The 18,840-nt window shown below is 44.7% G+C and overlaps 1 protein-coding gene across 2 annotated transcripts in view; it reads left to right on the top strand.

The window, feature by feature from the left end:
- dgat2 (diacylglycerol O-acyltransferase 2) overlaps positions 1–18,840 on the top strand; it is a 52,210-nt gene that overhangs the window by 23,819 nt on the left and 9,551 nt on the right. For both annotated transcript variants that reach the window (XM_067985633.1, XM_067985634.1), the window contains exons 4-5: positions 1,022–1,092; positions 17,723–17,927. In XM_067985633.1, the coding sequence (XP_067841734.1) occupies positions 1,022–1,092; positions 17,723–17,927 (276 nt within the window). The remainder of the gene's footprint in view (positions 1–1,021; positions 1,093–17,722; positions 17,928–18,840) is intronic.

The raw sequence follows: 18,840 nt of genomic DNA, 5'->3' as shown, positions 1-18,840 counted from the left end.
CCAAAAAAAGCATACGGGATCCTTGGCTTTATAAATAGAGGTGCAGAGTACAAAAGCAAGGTGGTTATGTTGAACCTTTTTTATAAAGCACTGATTAGGCCTCAGCTGGAGTATTGTGTTCAATTCTGGGCACCGCACTTTAGGAAGGATGTCAAGGCCTTAGAGAGGGTGCAGAGGAGATTTACTAGAATGGTACCAGGAATGAGGGAACGTCAGTTATGTGGAGAGACTGGAGAAGCTGGGGTTGTTCTCCTTTAGAGCAGAGAAGGTTAAGGGGAGATTTAATGGAGGTGTTCAAAATCATGAAGTGTTTTGATAGAGTAAATAAGGAGAAACTGTTTCCACTGACAGAAGGGTCAGTAACCAGAGGACACAGATTTAAGATAATTGGCAGAAAAGCCAGGGGGCAGATGAGAATATTTTTTACGCAACGAGTTGTTCTGATCTGGAATGCGCTGCCTGAAAGGGCGGTGGAATCAGATTCAATAGTAACTTTCAAAAGGGAATTGGATAAATGCTTGAAAAAGAAAAATTTGCAGGGCTATGGGGAAAGACTAAGGGGGAGTGGGACTAATTGGATAGCTCCTTCAAAGAGCCGGCACAGACACGATGGGCCAAATGGCCTCCTTGTGTGCTGTACGATTCCATGAAATAAATTAGGTATTCGGAGGGCTGCCGGTAACTGGTTGTGGCTCTTTCTACCACAATGCTTTCTGGAGAAGAGCTACAAATTGGAGAGAGCATTAAAAAAAATTAACAGTAAACAATAGAAGCGAGATGAGAATTTTTTTTTAACGCAGCGAGTTATGATCTGGAATGCGCCGCCTGAAAGGGCGGTGGAAGCAGATTCAATAGTAACTTTCAAAAGGGAATTGGATAAATACTTGAAGGTAACATTTGCAGGGCTGTGGGGAAAGGGTGGGGGAGGGGAGGGAGGCAGGAGTAATGGTTACTTTGCAAGTTGAGCTTTGGCTAATCTGCCTTTCAAGTTCAATTAAAATAAAATGCATCCTCTTTGCAGGAGGAAGAAGATCAGAATGGGTTCGGAACTGGACACTGTGGAGATACTTCAGAGAATACTTTCCTATCCGGGTGAGTACGTCAAAAGAACCAAGTGAAGTCTTTTGTTTCTGGATCTGCGCACATGTGTAGATGAGGAAAACTTTCTTGTTTCCCCTTTCTGGAATCCCATCACCGTTTCCCTCTTTGCTTAAGGAAGAAGTCATTTTGCATTAAAACCACCTTTTCAAATCATTTTTTGGGGTAAAGTAGCTCTCATGTTCTGTTGTACCCTTCTTGCCTTCCACTATGCCACTCCAGGGACTTGAACGCAAAATCTCGGCTGGCGCTCCCAGTGCCAGTGCTGAGGGAGTGCTTCACTGTCGGAGGTGCCGTCTTACGGATGAGACGTTAAACCGAGACCCTGTCTGCCCTCTTGGGTGGATGTAAAAGATCCCATGGCCAGTATTTCGACGAAGAGCAGGGGAGTTCTCCCTGGGCCAATATTTATGCCTCAACCAACATCTCTAAAACAGATGATCTAGTCTTTATCACGTTGCTGTCTGTGGGATCTTGCTGTGCGTAAATTGGCTGCTTCGTTTCCTACATTACAACAGTGACCACACTTCAAAAGCACTTCATTGGCTGTAAAGCACTTTGGGACGTCCTGAGGTTGTGAAAGGTGCTTTTTCAATGCAAGTTCTTTCTATTTTCTATTGGGAAGGGATGAAAAGGAGACAATTCTCTTTCAATAATTGCTCTAAAGATTTTTTTTATATATTAAGCTGAGTGGAAGTTCAGTTCCAAATATTTCTGCTAATGCAGACTCTAAGTGTATGTTTGATCTGGATGTTGTGATCAGAGCTTCCAAAATCAATTGCATCACACATCCTGCTAACCCAATTTGCAGTGAATGAATTATTTATACAAGACTAGTATGAGTTTGAAATCTGAATTCACAGTGAATTAGTGCCGAATAAGCAATCTTTTTTTTCAATGCTTCTTGACTCTTGTGACCTAAAATCATTTTTTTTTGCACTTGTGTAAGATCGCATGCCAATATTTCAAAGAAGAGCAGGGGAGTTCTCCCCAGTGCCCAGGCCAATATTTATCCTTCAACCAAGAAGACTAAAAACAGATTATCTGGTCATTATCAAACTGCTGTTTGTGGGATCTTGCTGTGCGCAAATTGGCTGCTGCGTTTCCTACATTACAACAGTGACTACGCTTCCCCCCCCCCCCCCCCCACCCCCCCCCAAAAAAAAAGTACCTCATTGGCTGTAAAGTGCTTTGGGACGTCCTGAGGTTGTGAAAGGTGCTACATAAATGCAAGTTTGTTCGTTCTTTTTCTTTTTGCACAGTTTTCAAAGTCTTGGGGTAAGGTTAGGTTTGGAGTAAGAGGACGGAAGTGCGATAAATGAAAATGCTGCCCCCATCAGTGAGCTAAGGGCTTAGTGTTACCTTCGGGGCAGCACTCTGCTCAGTAATTGGGCAGTGACTGTTTTGAAGTTTTGGCGTGGCCTTCAGAAGTAGCTTGTTTTCAACAGTGCTGTGCCAAAAGTCAACAGATTCCCTCTAACAGTTGTGCAGCCTGTTACTTTAGCTGCACAGTGACCTTTGTACAGTATTGTATATTGTGACTGGGTGGGTGGGGAGGGGTGCACACAGCAGTTCCATTGTTGGGGATGTAGGTTCCTTCTCCTCCGCACAAGTTTCCTTTCTACTTTCTCTCATCTCCTGAAAGTCTTGCCTCTAGCTGGTTGGGCGTTCCTCAGGAGCCACCTGCCCTCCAGGACCTTGTCGAAGTGGCCAATTCTTGTCAGAACCTAGTGACGTGTTTGCTTGGTTTTTTTTTTATTCTCTCCTAGTACATTCCCCTCTAAACTTTTATTTCCCTTCAAACACCAGCTGAGTTGAGGTGGCTGGCATTCTTGTGAATAAGATTAATCTTTTTTGGTGCGGCTAAAGTGTTCTAGATCATCATCGAAAGTTTCATGTTTCAACTTTTTGGCCAAAGTCACAAATTGTAACTCCCAACAGTGACTACACTTCAAAAGTACTTCATTGGCTGTGGAAGTGCTTTGGGACGTCCTGAGGTTGTGAAAGGTACTTTATAAATGCAAGTTCGTTCTTTCTTTGTTACCTTTTTGTTAAGCCGTGGGCAAGGAGAAGGAAACTCATTGGCCCTGATTTTAAAGAGGGGGGAGGGGGTCCTGAAGTGGGAGGCAAACCCTGGGGAGTCTATTCTTAATGGCCGGGACCTCGTTTCAATCAATTGTCCCAATGTCCTGCCCAATACCCAGCCTGATCCACGGTGGGGGTGGGGGTGGGGGTGGGGGTGGGGGTGGGGGTGGGGGTGGGGTTGGGGTGGGGGTGGGGTTGGGGTGGGGGTGGGGTTGGGGTGGGGGTGGGGTTGGGGTGGGGGTGGGGTTGGGGTGGGGGTGGGGTGGGGGGGGTGGGGGGGGGGGGGGGGCGGTTGGGTGGTGGTGAGGAAGCCGGGGATAAGGGAGGTCCTAGGCTTCCTTGTGAGGCATGGAGGAGAACTCCTGCTCCTCCTGACCCACATGGAACCTGTAAAAAGATAAATATATAATTACTTGGCTGCCTGGGCCTCTTCTGGCCCGCGATCCCCCATCCCGGCAGGTCTGGCCTGGGGGGGGGGGGGGGGGGGGGAACGTGGGGAAGCCGACACTGCTTCCCCTGTTCAGGCCTCCAACTAAAATTGCAGATCGGATCCCAATGATATCTGCATATTTTAACAGGACCCTTCCTGCGGTCAATAGAGGTTAATATCGGGACCCAACGGGAAGGCAGCATGATCAGAGGGGGTAAGTCTATGCCCTCGTTTTAACTGCCCCCACAGCCCAATGTCCAGCAGGCAGGTGGTGGGGGAGGGGGGTGGGGGAGGGGGGTGGGGGCGTTGTTGAGTTAAAATTGGGGCCATTGTGTCTGGCACGTTTTCCTTTTACTTTGAGGAGCTCTGGTCAAATACGGCCTAGACTGTTGGCATTGAGGAGTCTTTCTCTGCTAATGTAGTTTAGGGCCCCTAATGGCCAGTCTCACTTGGCAGAGAACATTGTGGAGAAACATTGCACGGTGCAGTAAGTGTGCTGGATAAAGTGGAACCACCCTGGCAGAATGAGGTAGCTTTGGTCTTCAACTGAGGCTTGGAACATAGAAATTCCTAGACGGGGAAAAAAAAACAAAGTCCATCTAGTTTGCTCCCAGCCCGGCGATACTTAATGCCAGAGATGAAATGGGAAAATTGTTCCCATCCTTAATATTGAGAAGCATTCTTAACCTATTGGGGGACTTATTTTATTAAAAAAAATATGAAGGGGTTTGATAGGGTAGATGCAAAGATGTTTCCACTTGTGGGGGAGACCAAAACTAGGGACAGAAGTATACAAAAATTCACTAATAAATCCAATAGGGAATTTAGGAGAAACTTCTTTACCCAGAGAGGTGAGAATGTGGAACTGGCTACCACATGGAGTAGTTGAGGTGAATAGTATAGATGCCTTTTAAGGGGAAATTAGGTAAGTACACGAGGGACAAAGGAATAGAAGGAAATGCATAGATGAAGTAGGGTGAGAGGAGGCTCGTGTGGAGCATAAACACAGGCACAGTCCAGTTGGGCTGAATGGCCTATTTGTGTGCTGGTAAATTCGATGTAATTCTGTCGGCTGGTATAGAGATGGTTATGGCCATGTAACCAGCCTGCAAGTCCACACTATTCTCCAAGGGAAGAGTGTGAAAGAACGAAAACACCAACCCATACAATGGGTACGTGAGTTGCTTATTGTGATAGCCTGTGCAATCTTTCCCTGGACTGTATTCGGACTTTAACCTTACAATGACAGCAGAACACTCACTACTTTCTAATTGTGTCTCAACTTTTATCTTGTGTTGACCTCTGACTCTGCTAGTTGTTGCATTGCTGATCCAGGTACTAATGTCCCATGGTGAATGGAACATGAGGTAATTTTGTTGGGGAACAGATTACAGCATAGAAGAACTCTTTTACAGCCTTTGAGTACTTGTTTAACTTGATGTCCATAATGATCCTGTTCACCTGAATTTGGATGAGTCAAAAATTAGATTTTTTTTCCCCTTGTATCCAGCCTGAATTGGTCAAAATTTGTTGATATCCTAACTGCCCATTCGTATAGTTTCTGTATTTTTCTATTAAAAATTTGCAGTGCTATGGGGAAAGAGCAAGGGGTAGTGGGACTAATTGGATAGCACTTTTCAAAAGAGCTGGCACAGGCACGATGGGCCAAATGGCCTCCCATCTGTGCTGTTAAGATGCTATGATTCTAGTTGACTATTTATTTCCGAAGTCGAGGGGCTTTGGCCATTGTTGAGTCAATGTGGTCAGGATGCCAGATTGCAGAGGTAGCTGTGTCGTCTTGGGCACGGTTCTTGGGTGGGTACAGGCCTTTCTCCTCTGTTCCCTAATCTTGCCCAAGCAGAGAGAGTGAATGCAAGTCTATTGCTGCTTGCCCTCCCCTCCTTTTCCACCCCCCCCCCACCCCCCCAAACCATGGACCTGGGTAACAGAATTGTGCTGCACATTGTGTAGAAATTCATTGCATGTCGACTTGCTCTAACAATTGTTAAATGGAGACAGTGACGACCAATTTAAGAATTTACGGCCTCCTAGATCACTAATACCTGTCACAAATAAAACCTTCCACTTGCTTTAGCATCAAATGTCCATGACCTCTCTCTCCTCCTGCTGTGACATGTCAACATTTTGGAGCTGTCTTCTACTAATTCACCTCTTTGGATAGTTTATTGACTTAAACTCCAGAATCTGTCGACCAACGCTTGCTGAATGAAGGGGGGAGAATTAGAACAAAGCGTCCAGAACAAAAGTATTCGTACAGATTTCCTTCCTTAGCAGAGAGGTCAATAACCAGGGGGCATAGATTATAAGTGATTGGTAGAAGGATTAGAGGGGCACTGAGGAAAAAAAATTTCACCCAGAGGGTGGTGGGGGTCTGGAACTCACTGCCTGAAAGGGTGGTAGAGGCAGAAACCCTCAACTCATTTAAAAAGTACTTGGATGTGCGCTTGAAGTGCTGTAACCCACAGGGCTGGAAAGTGGGATTAGGCTGGGTGGCTCTCTTTCAACCAGCACAGACACGATGGGCCAAATGGCCTCCTTCTGTGCCGTAAATTTTCTATGTTTCTATTTATAGTAATTCGTAAACTTTTTTTTTGAATGCACTTACAATTTTGCTTAAAGTACCGACCAGGGGAAGCTTTCATGACGCATTATAGAGTCGCTACAGATGCTACTTGCATTTCTAGAGCACTCGATACGTACAAAGTCATCTCTGATCACTTTACAGGAGGGGTAAAAGGTGCGGGGGCGGGGGGTAAAAGAATGTCTTGAGGGAAAGATTTTGAGGAAACTTGAAGGAAGGGATGTGACGAGGTGGCAGTACTGAAGAGAGTCGGAGGGTGGGAGCAAACTGGATGAAGTTACAGGCGCTGATTGTGGAGCAGAGAATGCCTTTAAGTGACCAGGTCATTTGCTTCCTCTATTAGATCTACTCATTTGAGATCAAGTCTATAAACTGGTATTTGTAAACAATTTTACAACACCAAGTTATAGTCCAGCAATTTTATTTTAAATTCACAAGCTTTTGGAGGCTTCCTCCTTCGTCAGGTGAACGATGTGAAAATGACGAAGGAGGAAGCCTCCGAAAGCTTGTGAATTTAAAATAAAATTGCTGGACTATAACTTGGTGTTGTAAAATTGTTTACAATTGTCAACCCCAGTCCATCACCGGCATCTCCACATCATAAACTGGTATGGAATAGTTTACGTAACATTCTAGTATGCTGGATCTCATTTTGTGGTAGACATTAGCTAGGTCCTTTTTAATGTGGAAGATTTTTATTTTTGGAGGGGGGGCGGGGGGAAGCGAGGGGAAGGAGGCTTTTTGGGGTTGGCCATCTTGTTTGATGTGGTAATGTAGGTTCTGATCAAGTTTTTTTTTGCCCCCAAACCCATACATGCCTTTGAATCCTGAATGAATCCAACTTTCCTTAACACTTTAACCAACCATTGCAGTACTGATATGTTCACAAGTGACTGAAGTGTGAATTTTTTCACTAAATGCCAACAGATCTCAAATGAGTCGGCCTAAAATTGTGCAGGACTTGTCAACCAGTTAATTGCAAATTGGTTCCATTTGGAATTAGATTACCAAGTAGATTTCAGTTGCATCCACAATGTAATTCACGAAATTATTCGTGGTCATTATTTCATAGCAAATGAAATGTTCACTTGCTTCACACAAATGCATTGCTCTGCCACATAATGGCCTCTCACCACATGCTTCCTCTCTTCAATCAGTATTTCATCCCTGAACGTGTTCAGGCAACCCATAACTGGGCCATCATCTTGGTATAGAAGTTACAACATGGAAACAGGCCCTTCGGCCCAACGTGCAGTATGGAATAGTTTACGTAACATTCTAGTGCCTGTATATCAAAATCAACAGGTAGACGCCCGAGATATTGTCACCTCGACAGGCTTGGAGAACGTCATTGTGGGAGTTGGTCGTGACCACTCGAGAACCCTCCCCTCCTCCCGGTATCAATCCTACAGGGATAGGGTGGGGGAGTAGGACTAGCTGGATTGCTCTTGGAGAGAGCCAGCATTGACTCGGCGGGCCGAATGGCCTCCTTCCGTGCTGTAACCATTCTACGATTCTATATATCCAATTCACTTTTGAAAGTTACTGTTGAATCTGCTTCCACCGCCCTTTCAGGCAGCGCATTCCAGATCAGAACAACTTGCTGCGTTTTTTAAAAAAAATCTTTCTCTTCCCTCTGGTTCTTTTGCCTATTACCTTAAATCTGTGTCCTCTGCTTACTGACCCTCCTGCCGATGGAAACAGTTTCTCCCTATCTACTCTATCAAGACCCCTCGTGATTTTGAACACCTCCATTAAATCTCCCCTTAAACTTCTCTGCTCTAAGGAGAACAACCCCAGCTTCTCCAGTCTCTCCACAGGTTTGCGCAGACTTTTCTCCCCATTCACCCCATGCATTATTGGGGGTGTGGGGGCACGGGCGGGGGGGGGTGTCTGGAAAATTAACAGCTAATTCCCTGTTGCAAAGTTAATGTAAACAGGGAAAATTCAACTACCAACAGCTTTGGAATATAATAGAAACACTTTGCAATATAATCCTGGCATTAAAATTTGGTCTTTTCTATCAGATTTCCCCCCCGCCCCAAGTAAATTCAGCTGGGTGTCAGCCGTGGCTCAGTGGGTAGCAATCTCGTCTCGGAGTAGAAGGTTGTGGGTTAAGAACATTAGAAATAGGAGCAGGAGTAGGCCATACGGCCCCTCGAGCCTGCTCCGCCATTCAATCAGATCATGGCTGATCTTCGACCTCAACTCCACTTTCCCGCCCGATCCCCATATCCCTTGATTACCCCAAGTCCAAAAATCTTTCGATCTCAGCCTTAAATATACTCAATGACTGATCATCCACAGCCCTCTGGGGTAGACAATTCCAAAGATTCACAACCCTCTGAGTGAAGAAATTCCTCCTCATCTCAGTCCTAAATGGCCGACCCCTTATCCTGAGACTATGCCCTCCAGTTCTAGACTCTCCAGCCAGGGGAAACAGCCTCTCAACATCTACCCTGTCAAGCCCCCTCATCATCTTATATGTTTCAATGAGATCACTTCTCATTCTTCTAAACTCCAGAGAGTATAGGCCCATTCTATTCAACCTCTCTTCATAGGACAACCCTCTCATCCCAGGAATTAATCTAGTGAACCTTCATTGCACTGCCTCCAAGGCAAGTATATCCTTCCTTAGATCAGGAGACCAAAACTGTACACAGTACTCCAGGTGAGGAGTAGTAAGACTTCCTTACTCTTGTACTCCAACCCCCTTGCAATAAAGGCCAACATGCCATTTGCTTTCCTAATTGCCTGCTGTACCTGCATACTAACTTTTTGTGTTTCTTGTACGAGTATACCCAAGTCTCTCTGAATACCAACATTTAATAGTTTTTCACCATTTAAAAAATATTCTGTTTTACTATTCTTCCTGCCCAAGTGAATAACCTCACATTTCCCCACATTATACTCCATCTGTCACCTTCTTGCCCACTCACTTAACCTGTCTCTATCCCTTTGCAGACTCTGTGACCTCCTCACAGCTTATTTTCCCACCTAGTTTTGTAGCGTCAGCAAACTTGGATACATTACACTCGATCCCTTCATCTGAGTCATTAATATAGATTATAAATAGCTGAGGCCCAAGCACCGATCTTTGAGGCACCCCATTAGTTACAGCCACCCAACCTGAGAATGACCTGTTTATCCCTACTCTGTTTTCTGTCCTTTAACCAATCCTCTATCCATGCTAATATATTACCCCCAACCCCATGAGCCTTTTTTTTATTCGTTCATGGGATCTGGGCATCGCTGGCAAGGCCAGCATTTATTGCCCTTGAGAAGGTGGTGGTGAGCCGCCTTCTTGAACCACTGCAGTCTGTGTGGTGAAGGCTCTCCCACAGTGCTGTTAGATAGGGAGTTCCAGGATTTTGACCCAGCGACAATGAAGGAACGGTGATATATTTCCAAGTCGGGATGGTGTGTGACTTGGAGGGGAACGTGCAGGTGGTGCTGTTCCCATGTGCCTTCTAGGTGGTAGAGGTCGCGGGTTTGGGAGGTGCTGTCGAAGAAGCCTTGGCGAGTTGCTGCAGTGCATCCTGTGGATGGTACACACTGCAGCCACAGTTGAAGGGAGTGAATGTTTAGGGTGGTGGATGGGGTGCCAATCAAGCGGGCTGCTTTGTCCTGGATGGTGTCGAGCTTCTTGAGTGTTGTTGGAGCTGCACTCATCCAGGCAAGTGGAGAGTATTCCATCACACTCCTGACTTGTGCCTCGTAGATGGTGGAAAGGGTTTGGGGAGTCAGGAGGTGAGTCACTCGCCGCAGAATACCCAGCCTCTGACCTGCTCTCGTAGTCACAGTATTTATTTGGCTGGTCCGGTTAAGTTTCTGGTCAATGGTGACCCCCAGGATGTTGATGGTGGGGGATTTGGCGATTAATGCTGTTGAATGTTACGGGGAGGTGGTTAGACTCTCTCTTGTTCTCACGATCACATTGCTGTTTGTGGGATCTTGCTGTGTGCAAATTGGCTGCCGGTTTGCCCTACATTACAACAATGACTACGCTGCGATTGACCGGAAAGCGCTTTGGGACGTCCTGAGGTCGTGAAAGGAGCTATAAGAACGCGAGATCGATCTTTTGTTTTTTTTAACAAGGCAGTAGGAGCGGGGAGCAACTAATCCACAATATATATTTATCGCTGATCAAAGCAGATAGTGTTTAAAGCTGATGCCCCTCGTAAACGAGGCTTATCAACCCATGGACAGTCTGATGGCCACGCTGCCAGCTGGAGAGGAGTGATCCGATTGTCTTTTGATCGCTAATATCAGCTGTTGGTTGAACTTTGCTTTAATTACTGTTGCGTAACACTTGTGTAAAAATTGCTGCATGTGTTTGCCGTTGCCTGCTTGACCTTTGAAACGTGCATGTGAAACCCACCCGCTCTAACCCATACGCACCGGTGGTCGCCCTTATCTGCTTGTTTACAATGTTTGCTCAACAATTTTGAGCTGAAATAGCTGGTGGAGCACAAGAATTCTGCTGCATTTTCACATAACTCGGGCAAGGACCCAGTTACAAGTGTGCTTCTGTTTCACAATGGATTGAGGGGACTGGGTCATACTGAGTGTAGTGTACAGATCTCAGCACATTTATATTTGATCCTCTTTTAGAGGGGAAAAAAAAAAGCTAACTCCGCAGTTTTTTTTCTTGGTAGCCATGTTTAAACAGTCCCATCCGAAAGAATAGTTTAAGAATTCTAGTTTTTAAAATAAGCTATTTTGTGTGTGCAATGGACTTGATTTAAATTGCTTCCTATTAGACTCTCAAAGGGAATCTTGGGCTCTGGAATACACACAAGCAGATTTCTATCTCTGCACTATTTTCACCCTGAGATTCTTTGTTTAATGCCGAGTTTTTATATATAGCATGGAAGGAGGCCATTCGGCCCATCGTGACTCTGTCGGCTCTTTGAAAGAGCTATCCAATTAGTCCCACTCCCCCCTGCTCTTTCCCCGTAGCCCTGCACATTTTTCCCCTTCGAGTATTTATCCAATTCCCCTTTGAAAGTTACTATTGAATCTGCTTCCACCGCCCTTTCAGGCAGCGCGTTCCCTATCATTACAACTCGCTGCGTAAAAATAAACTCTCCTCACCTCCACCCCCCCCATAGTTCTTTTGTCAATGATCTTAAATCTGTGTCCTCTGGTTATCGCCCCTCCTACCAGTGGAAACAGTTTCTCCTTATTTATCCTATCAAAGCCCCTTCATAATTGCGCGTAAATTTGGATAAAATTGTATACATGGAGAACTGAAATTTTAGTTGGGCCGTTTCGCAATTAAACAGCAAAATAGGCGGGTACAGTACAAGCACCAATCTCTAGGATTCCATACATGTTTCATATTGGAATCATGACTACACTGAAGCTGTTGCACCAGCATGTGTCTTGCATCCCCCCTCATTCTACCCCCACCCCCTGTCCCGAGTCCAGTGAATTTGTTGTACAGGCATTTCTGCACTATAGGCGTGCAGTTGAAGGCAGGTGCATGGGTCTCCCCAGTAATGAGTCCTGCCCCCTTTATCCCAAAAGCATTGTAACCCCAAAAAAATCTGGGGTCTGCATTCTCCAGTTGGGATAAAACAGCCAACTAGTAAACGCGAGTAACTAATCTACATAAGAACATAAGAAATAGGAGCAGGAGTAGGCCAATCGGCCCCTCGAGCCTGCTCCGCCATTCAATAAGATCATGGCTGATCTGATCCTAACCTCAAATCTAAATTCATGTCCAATTTCCTGCCGGTTCCCCGTAACCCCTAATTCCCTTTACTTCTAGGAAACTGTCTATTTCTGTTTTAAATTTATTTAATGATGTAGCTTCCACAGCTTCCTGGGGCAGCAAATTCCACAGACCTACTACCCTGAGTGAAGAAGTTTCTCCTCATCTCAGTTTTGAAAGAGCAGCCCCTTATTCTAAGATTATGCCCCCTATTTCTAGTTTCATCCATCCTTGGGAACATCCTTACCGCATCCACCCGATCAAGCCCCTTCACAATCTTATATGTTTCAATAAGATCGCCTCTCATTCTTCTGAACTCCAATGAGTAGAGTCCCAATCTACTCAACCTCTCCTCATATGTCCACCCCCTCATCCCCGGGACTAACCGAGTGAACCTCCTTTGTACTGCCTCGAGAGCAAGTATGTCTTTTCTTAAGTATGGAGACCAAAACTGTATGCAGTATTCCAGGTGCGGTCTCACCAATACCTTATATAACTGCAGCAATACCTCCCTGTTTTTATATTCTATCCCCCTAGCAATAAACGCCAACATTCCGTTGGCCTTCTTGATCACCTGCTGCACCTGCATACTAACTTTTTGATTTTCTTGCACTAGGACCCCCAGATCCCTTTGTACTGCAGTACTTTCCAGTTTCTTGTCATTAAGATAATAACTTGCTCTCTGATTTTTCCTGCCAAAGCGCATAACCTCACATTTTCCAATATTGTATTGCATCTGCCAAATCTCCGCCCACTCACCCAGCCTGTCTATATCCCCCTGTAGATTTTTTATATCCTCCTCACTCTCTACTTTCCCTCCCATCTTTGTATCATCTGCAAACTATGATATGTTACACTCGGTCCCCTCCTCCAATCTGTACCTACGTTGTCCGTGGGTCGCTAAAGGGGAAGCCTTTCTGACTACAGAGCCAGCTCCCCAGTCCGAATATAGACAACAACACTTGTGCCAGCAGAATTCAGTTGGAATACTGTGTGCTATTTCCTCCGGTTGGGGAGTCTGTGATGGGTCATCAATTTACATTCCTCAAGTGAGGAAAGAGCTTGGGAGAAATGTCTTTATGTAGAGAGTTGTTGGAATGTGGACTGTTTGCCATGGGGGAAGGGTGGAGCTTTTAAGGGAAATGTGGATAGATATTTGAAGCTGAGGAAGACTCAGGGCTGCAGGAAGAGGGTAGTGCAGTGGGATTGGCTTATGAATTGCTCTAGCATAGACATAGATGGGCCAAATGGCTGCCTTCTGTGCTGTAAACTTTGTGGCTCTAAACCATCGCCTTCAAGAGAGGAGAGAAACACTGGCCCCTATTTTTTATTCAAGGAAAGTAATCAACATTTTCTGCAATTGGAGTTCACTTTAACTGGAGGGAGTTTACAAGCTGGGAGCAGTGGGTCTGCAATATCCCTTACTGTTGTACCTTGGTGAGCTAAGTCCCAGATGAAGCAGCAGTAATTTTGGAGAGTTCCATATTTGCTATGTAGATGGGAAAAAGAATGATGTAGATAAGAGAAAATTACAGCAAGAAAAATCAATCTAAGGTCAGTGTCTCTTAGATTGTCATCTCCCACACAGACCATTTCCACAGACAGTACAGTAACTATTTGCAATAGGATTGTCTGAAAATGAATTTGTTCAATAGTTTTGTAATTCTGGATAAGCCGCAATCCTTGGAAAATTAGCCAAGTATAAATTGTGAAAATCTAGTGCACTGTTCGATCATATTTGCAGTTGCAAAAGTTCAGGAAGCTTCACAAACTGTTATCGGGGATGAATTTTGTGGGTTATCATGTTAACATACCTTCTGTTTACCAACATACAGCAACTAATGTCTGTCTCTTTTTCTCTCTCTCTCTCATTTGTTTGTTCTTTCTATCTTTTTATCTTTCTCTTTCTTTTCTCTTTCTTTGGACGTGAATTTAGATTTGAGGTTAGGATCAGATCAGCCATGATCTTATTGAATGGCGGAGCAGGCTCGAGGGGCCGATTGGCCTACTCCTGCTCCTATTTCTTATGTTCTTATTTCTTATGTTCTAAGCATCTAAACAGACCAGTCACTGTTTTGGGCAGAGATCCTCCATTTGCACTTTGAGCTCACTTTCTGTCTCTCCAGCCTCTCCATGCACCAGATCATCTTCTGCCATTTCTATCACACATGACATAATCTTGCTTCCAAGCTCATTTTCTCCTCCCTTCTCCACTTCCTCTTCTACATTACATGAGCGTTTTATTTTTTTATTCAGTTCTGAAGATGGGGCTGCACCTCACGATGTTGATGTGTACATAAGAAACAGGAGCAGGAGTAGGCCATGCGGCCCCTCGAGCCTGCTCCGCCATTCAGTAAGATCACGGCTGATCTTCAACCTCAACTCCACTTTCCCGCCCAATCCCCGTATCCTTTGATTCCCTTAGTGTCCAAAAATGTATCTGTCTCAGACTTGAACATACTCAATGACTAAGCAATCCACAGCCCTCTGGGGTAGAGAATTCCAAAGATTCACAGTCCTCTGAGTGAAGAAATTTATCCCCATCTCGGTTCTAAATGGCCGACCCCTTATCTTGAGACTATGCCTCCCAGTTCTAGACTCTCCGGTTAGGGAAAACAGCGCCTCGGCATCCAACCTGTCAAGCCCTCTCTAAGAATTTTATACATTTCAATGAGATCCCCTCTCATTCTTCTAAACGCCAGAGAATATACATGTCCTTTTAGTGATGCTGCCTGACCTATGAAAATCTTTATTTAATCGACTTCCATCTTTGCCCCACATTTGAGATTTTCATTCAACACTAGTTCTGGCAAAGGGTAACCTTTTTTCTTTTCAGATGTTGCCAGGCCTGTTGTGTATTTGCAACATTGTCCATTTGCCTCTTCAGATATCTAGAATTAGCAATTTTTTTTTTCTCAGACCACTTCAAGGTTTGGGTGGCTTTGGGTGACTACCTGCCCTTCCACCCCTATTATTAGTAATGTCCACTTACTATATATTGGAAGGGATGCAGTGCAGATTCACCAGAATGATACCAGAGTTGTAAAGGGTTAAATTGAGGACAGTTTGTATAAACATGGTAAGTATCCCCTTGTGTTTAGAACATTGAGGAGTGACTTAATCGAGGTATTGAAAATGATTAAAGGATTTCAATGGGGTCACTAGAGAGAAACTTTTTTTTTCTCTCTAATGGGGGAATCCAGAACCAGGAGACATAATCTTAAAATTAGAGCCAGGCCATTCAGGAGTGAGATCAGGAAACACTTTTGCACAAAAAGGGTAGTGGAAATCTGGAACTCTCTTCCCCCAAAAGACTGTGGACGCTAGGGGTCAATTGAAGCTTTCGAGACTTGAGATCGAGAGTTTTTTTTTTGTTAGGTAAGGGTATTAAAGGATATGGAGCAAAGGTAGGTAAACTGAGATGAGATACAGATCAGCCATGATCTAATTGAATAGCGGGGCAGACTTGAGAGGTTGCATAGCCTACTTGTGTTCCTATGTTTCTACCAGATCACTGGACTCTTCAATGTTTGTACAATTTTTAGTGCAGTGTAGTTGCTGGGATGGGGATTTGAATCCAACGCAGGCAGACTGATCAAAGTCTCCTTTTGTGGTCTGAGAGTCCTTTGTCAAATGGGTTTAGGCCATCTTAACTGTACAGAACAGGTGAATATGTTGGATAATGCTGGGAGAGTGTGAAAGAGTACATTTTAGACATGAAATCCTCCCCATCTAAAAGCTGGATTAAATATCTCCCGGGTGATAGATGTCCTGGTTTTTATTCACTTCCTTTTCCTCAGTGAAGATCTTCAGTCTTGCAGCTCCCCTTGGACTGTGCGGCGTTCCCACAGTAACTCTTGCTCAAATCAGAGCCAAGTTCATTGATTTTGAGAGTTTCCTGAGTTTTTTGCTCGGCTGAACGTGCACCATTGGCCATGTTGCTGACACAGCAGGAACGAATTTGTGATGTCCTTCCAACCAATCTGAAGAGGAAGGGATATTCTTTGGGTTTGATGGGGGGAGGACGGGGAGGGAGGGTGCAATGACATTGTCTAGACATTTCTCAATTCACATCTGTAACTGTACACATATTTGAACAGTAAATTGATGCCCAGTTTGATTTAATGAGCCAGCCAAGTTCAAGCAGATGGTCTATTTTGAAGCTTATTGTTTGATCAAAGTGAACTTTGCCAAAACGGTGTCTGACTTTGTCCTCTGAAGACCTCCCTACCCTGGACTCTGGGGTCTATGGGAGATTTGACTTTCTAATGGGTTTATTTCAGGCCTGCAATTTTTTTTTTTTTGTTTTTGCTTTATTATATGACTTTAGTGCTTCGGAAATCTCACTCGGGTTGAAATATTCCTGCGGATTTTTTTTTTAGCGTTTTACGTTTGGAACCCGCTTGTCCGTACTCATAACACCAAGTTAACAAATCATATCCAAAGGACAGTGGGAGATGATCACAATAGATTTTCTTTCCTTGAAGCTCAAATCTGGAATGACTGCTAAGGACAAGATTTAGTAAATTAATAAAATTGCAAATGTCAATCAAAAATGGATCCCTTTGCTTTTATTGCACATAGATTTCCTTTTGTTTTAAATCTCCAAGCATGCAGCAATATCTATTTATTGCACAACATAGGAGGGCTTCAAACCTTCTCACAAGGACAAGATAAGTGAGATCAGCAATTTAAGATGATCCTCATTTATTTTAATCTCTTTTATTGACCGGTTTCTAAGACATCAGGCACTATATACACCGGTTCAGCCGTGGCTCAGTGGGTAGCTCTCTCGCCTCTGAATTGGAAGGTCGCGGGTTCAAGTCCCACTCGAGAGGCTTGAGCACGTTAACGTAGACTGAAACTCCCAGTGCCAGTACTGTGGTGGTGCTGCACTGTCGGAGATGCTGTCGTTCAGGTGAGACGTTAAACCCAGGCCCCGTCTGGCCCCTCGGGTGGATGTACAAGATCCCATGGCCGCTATTTCAAAGAAGAGCAGGGGAGTTCTCCCCGGTGTCCTGACTAATGTTATTCCCTCAACCAAAGCCACTAGAACAGATGATCTGGTCATTATCACATTGCTGTTTGCGGGAGCTTGCTGTGTGCAAATTGGCTGCTGCATTTCCTACATTACAACAGTGACTGCACTTCAAAAAGTACTTTGTTGGCTGTAAAGCGCTTTGAGACGTCCAAATAAATGCAATTTCTATTTTTTCCTTTTTTGTCTTTTCTTTCCCTTTTTTTTTCTTTAGTTCTGCACTCAGCCGTTCCACCTTTTTTTTTTAAAACAGTTGAATACCAGATTAAAACCAAAAGAAAACCTGAAACCAACTCATTCCGATCTCTTTGTATTAATTTGGAAATGCTAATAGTCAGTTTATTCCACCAATTTGTGAACTTTTGCTTCTTGCTTGTGAATGTTGCTGACTGTACAATACAAGGGGTTATGCTGTTGATCCCTATCTGGAATTACATAAAACTTACAGCACAGAAACAGGCCATTCGGCCCAACAGGCCCATGCCAGCATTTATGCTCCACACGAGCCTCCTCCCTCCCTACTTCATCTCACCCTATCAGCATATCCTTCTATTCCTTTCTCCTTCCTTGTGTTTATCTAGCTTCCCCTTAAATGCATCTATACTATTCGCCTCAACCGCTTCACGTGGTAGCAAGTTCCACATTCTAAATAAAAGCAGATAGGAGCTATGGATTAATTAGGTGAAGTCGGGTAGTTTTTTTTTTGTGCATTTGTTTAGATTGAGTCTTATATTTTTTTCTTTCTTACAGTTGGTAAAAACTCACAACCTGCTCCCCACCAGGAACTATATCTTTGGTTACCACCCCCATGGCATCTTTTGCTTTGGAGCCTTTTGTAACTTTGGGACGGAAGCCACTGGGTTCTCCAGTAAATTTCCAGGGATTCGACCTTTTCTGGCCACGTTGGCAGGCAACTTCCGGGTGCCAGTTCTGCGGGAATATTTAATGAGCGGAGGTGAGTGTTTTTCACTTGTCACAATCTTTTTTTTGCACAGGCATTGCTACCGGCAGTATTGATGCGCTGGCAGCTGTGGCTCCGTTGGTAGCACACTCTCCTCTTGAGTCAGAAGGTCGTGGATTCAAGTCCCTACTCCAGAGACTGGAGCGCATAATCCAGGCTGACACTCCCAGTGTCGTATTGAGGTAGTGCTGCACTGTCGGAGTTGCCGTCTTTTGGATGAGAGGTTAGACCGAGGCCCCGTCCGCCCTCGCTGAGAACTCTCCTGCTCTTCTAAACAGCGCCGTGGGATCTTTTACGCCCACCTGAGAGGGCAGACACTTATTGGAAAACCCAGGTTTAACGTCTCATCCGAAAGACGGTACCTCTGACGTTGCAGCGCTCCCTCAGTACTGCATTGGGAGTGTCGGCCTGGATTAAGTGCTCAAGTCTCTTGAGTGGGGTTCGAACCCACAATCTGCTGATTCAGAGGCGAGGGCGCTACCCACTGAGCCACGGCTGACATGTTTATGGAACTGATAAGTTGAGAGACAGCGCTTGTTTGTGAGGGGGAGCTGAACGTCCTTTTCCTTCAGTAGATCTCACCTTTGAGAGTGTTGCCTTGCACTCTTGGGAGTTATCAGTCAGTAACCACGTGGCTGCTTTGACCATGTGCATGTATTTAAAAAAAATATATAATCTAATCAAGAGATATCCCCCTTGGTACAAGAGATTTACTATGAAGGTGTTTGTACTTTAAACACGACGTGTCTTCTGTAAAGCAATGTCCAACCTAAATGGCTCTTATCAGTTCCATAAACGTGAGACGTGTGACCTCCTCCACGTGGAATCCAATTTAATAACTGTAGGTCCTTTCAAAGTATCCTCAACTGACACTGACTCTCCCCGCTTCTCTCCCTCTCCCTTTAAG

This window comes from Heptranchias perlo, chromosome 6, assembly GCF_035084215.1.
Source record: "Heptranchias perlo isolate sHepPer1 chromosome 6, sHepPer1.hap1, whole genome shotgun sequence".
NCBI lineage: Eukaryota > Metazoa > Chordata > Chondrichthyes > Hexanchiformes > Hexanchidae > Heptranchias > Heptranchias perlo.
The sequence above is the reverse complement of the archived record's forward strand: the minus strand, read 5'-3'. Positions and strand labels throughout refer to the sequence as shown.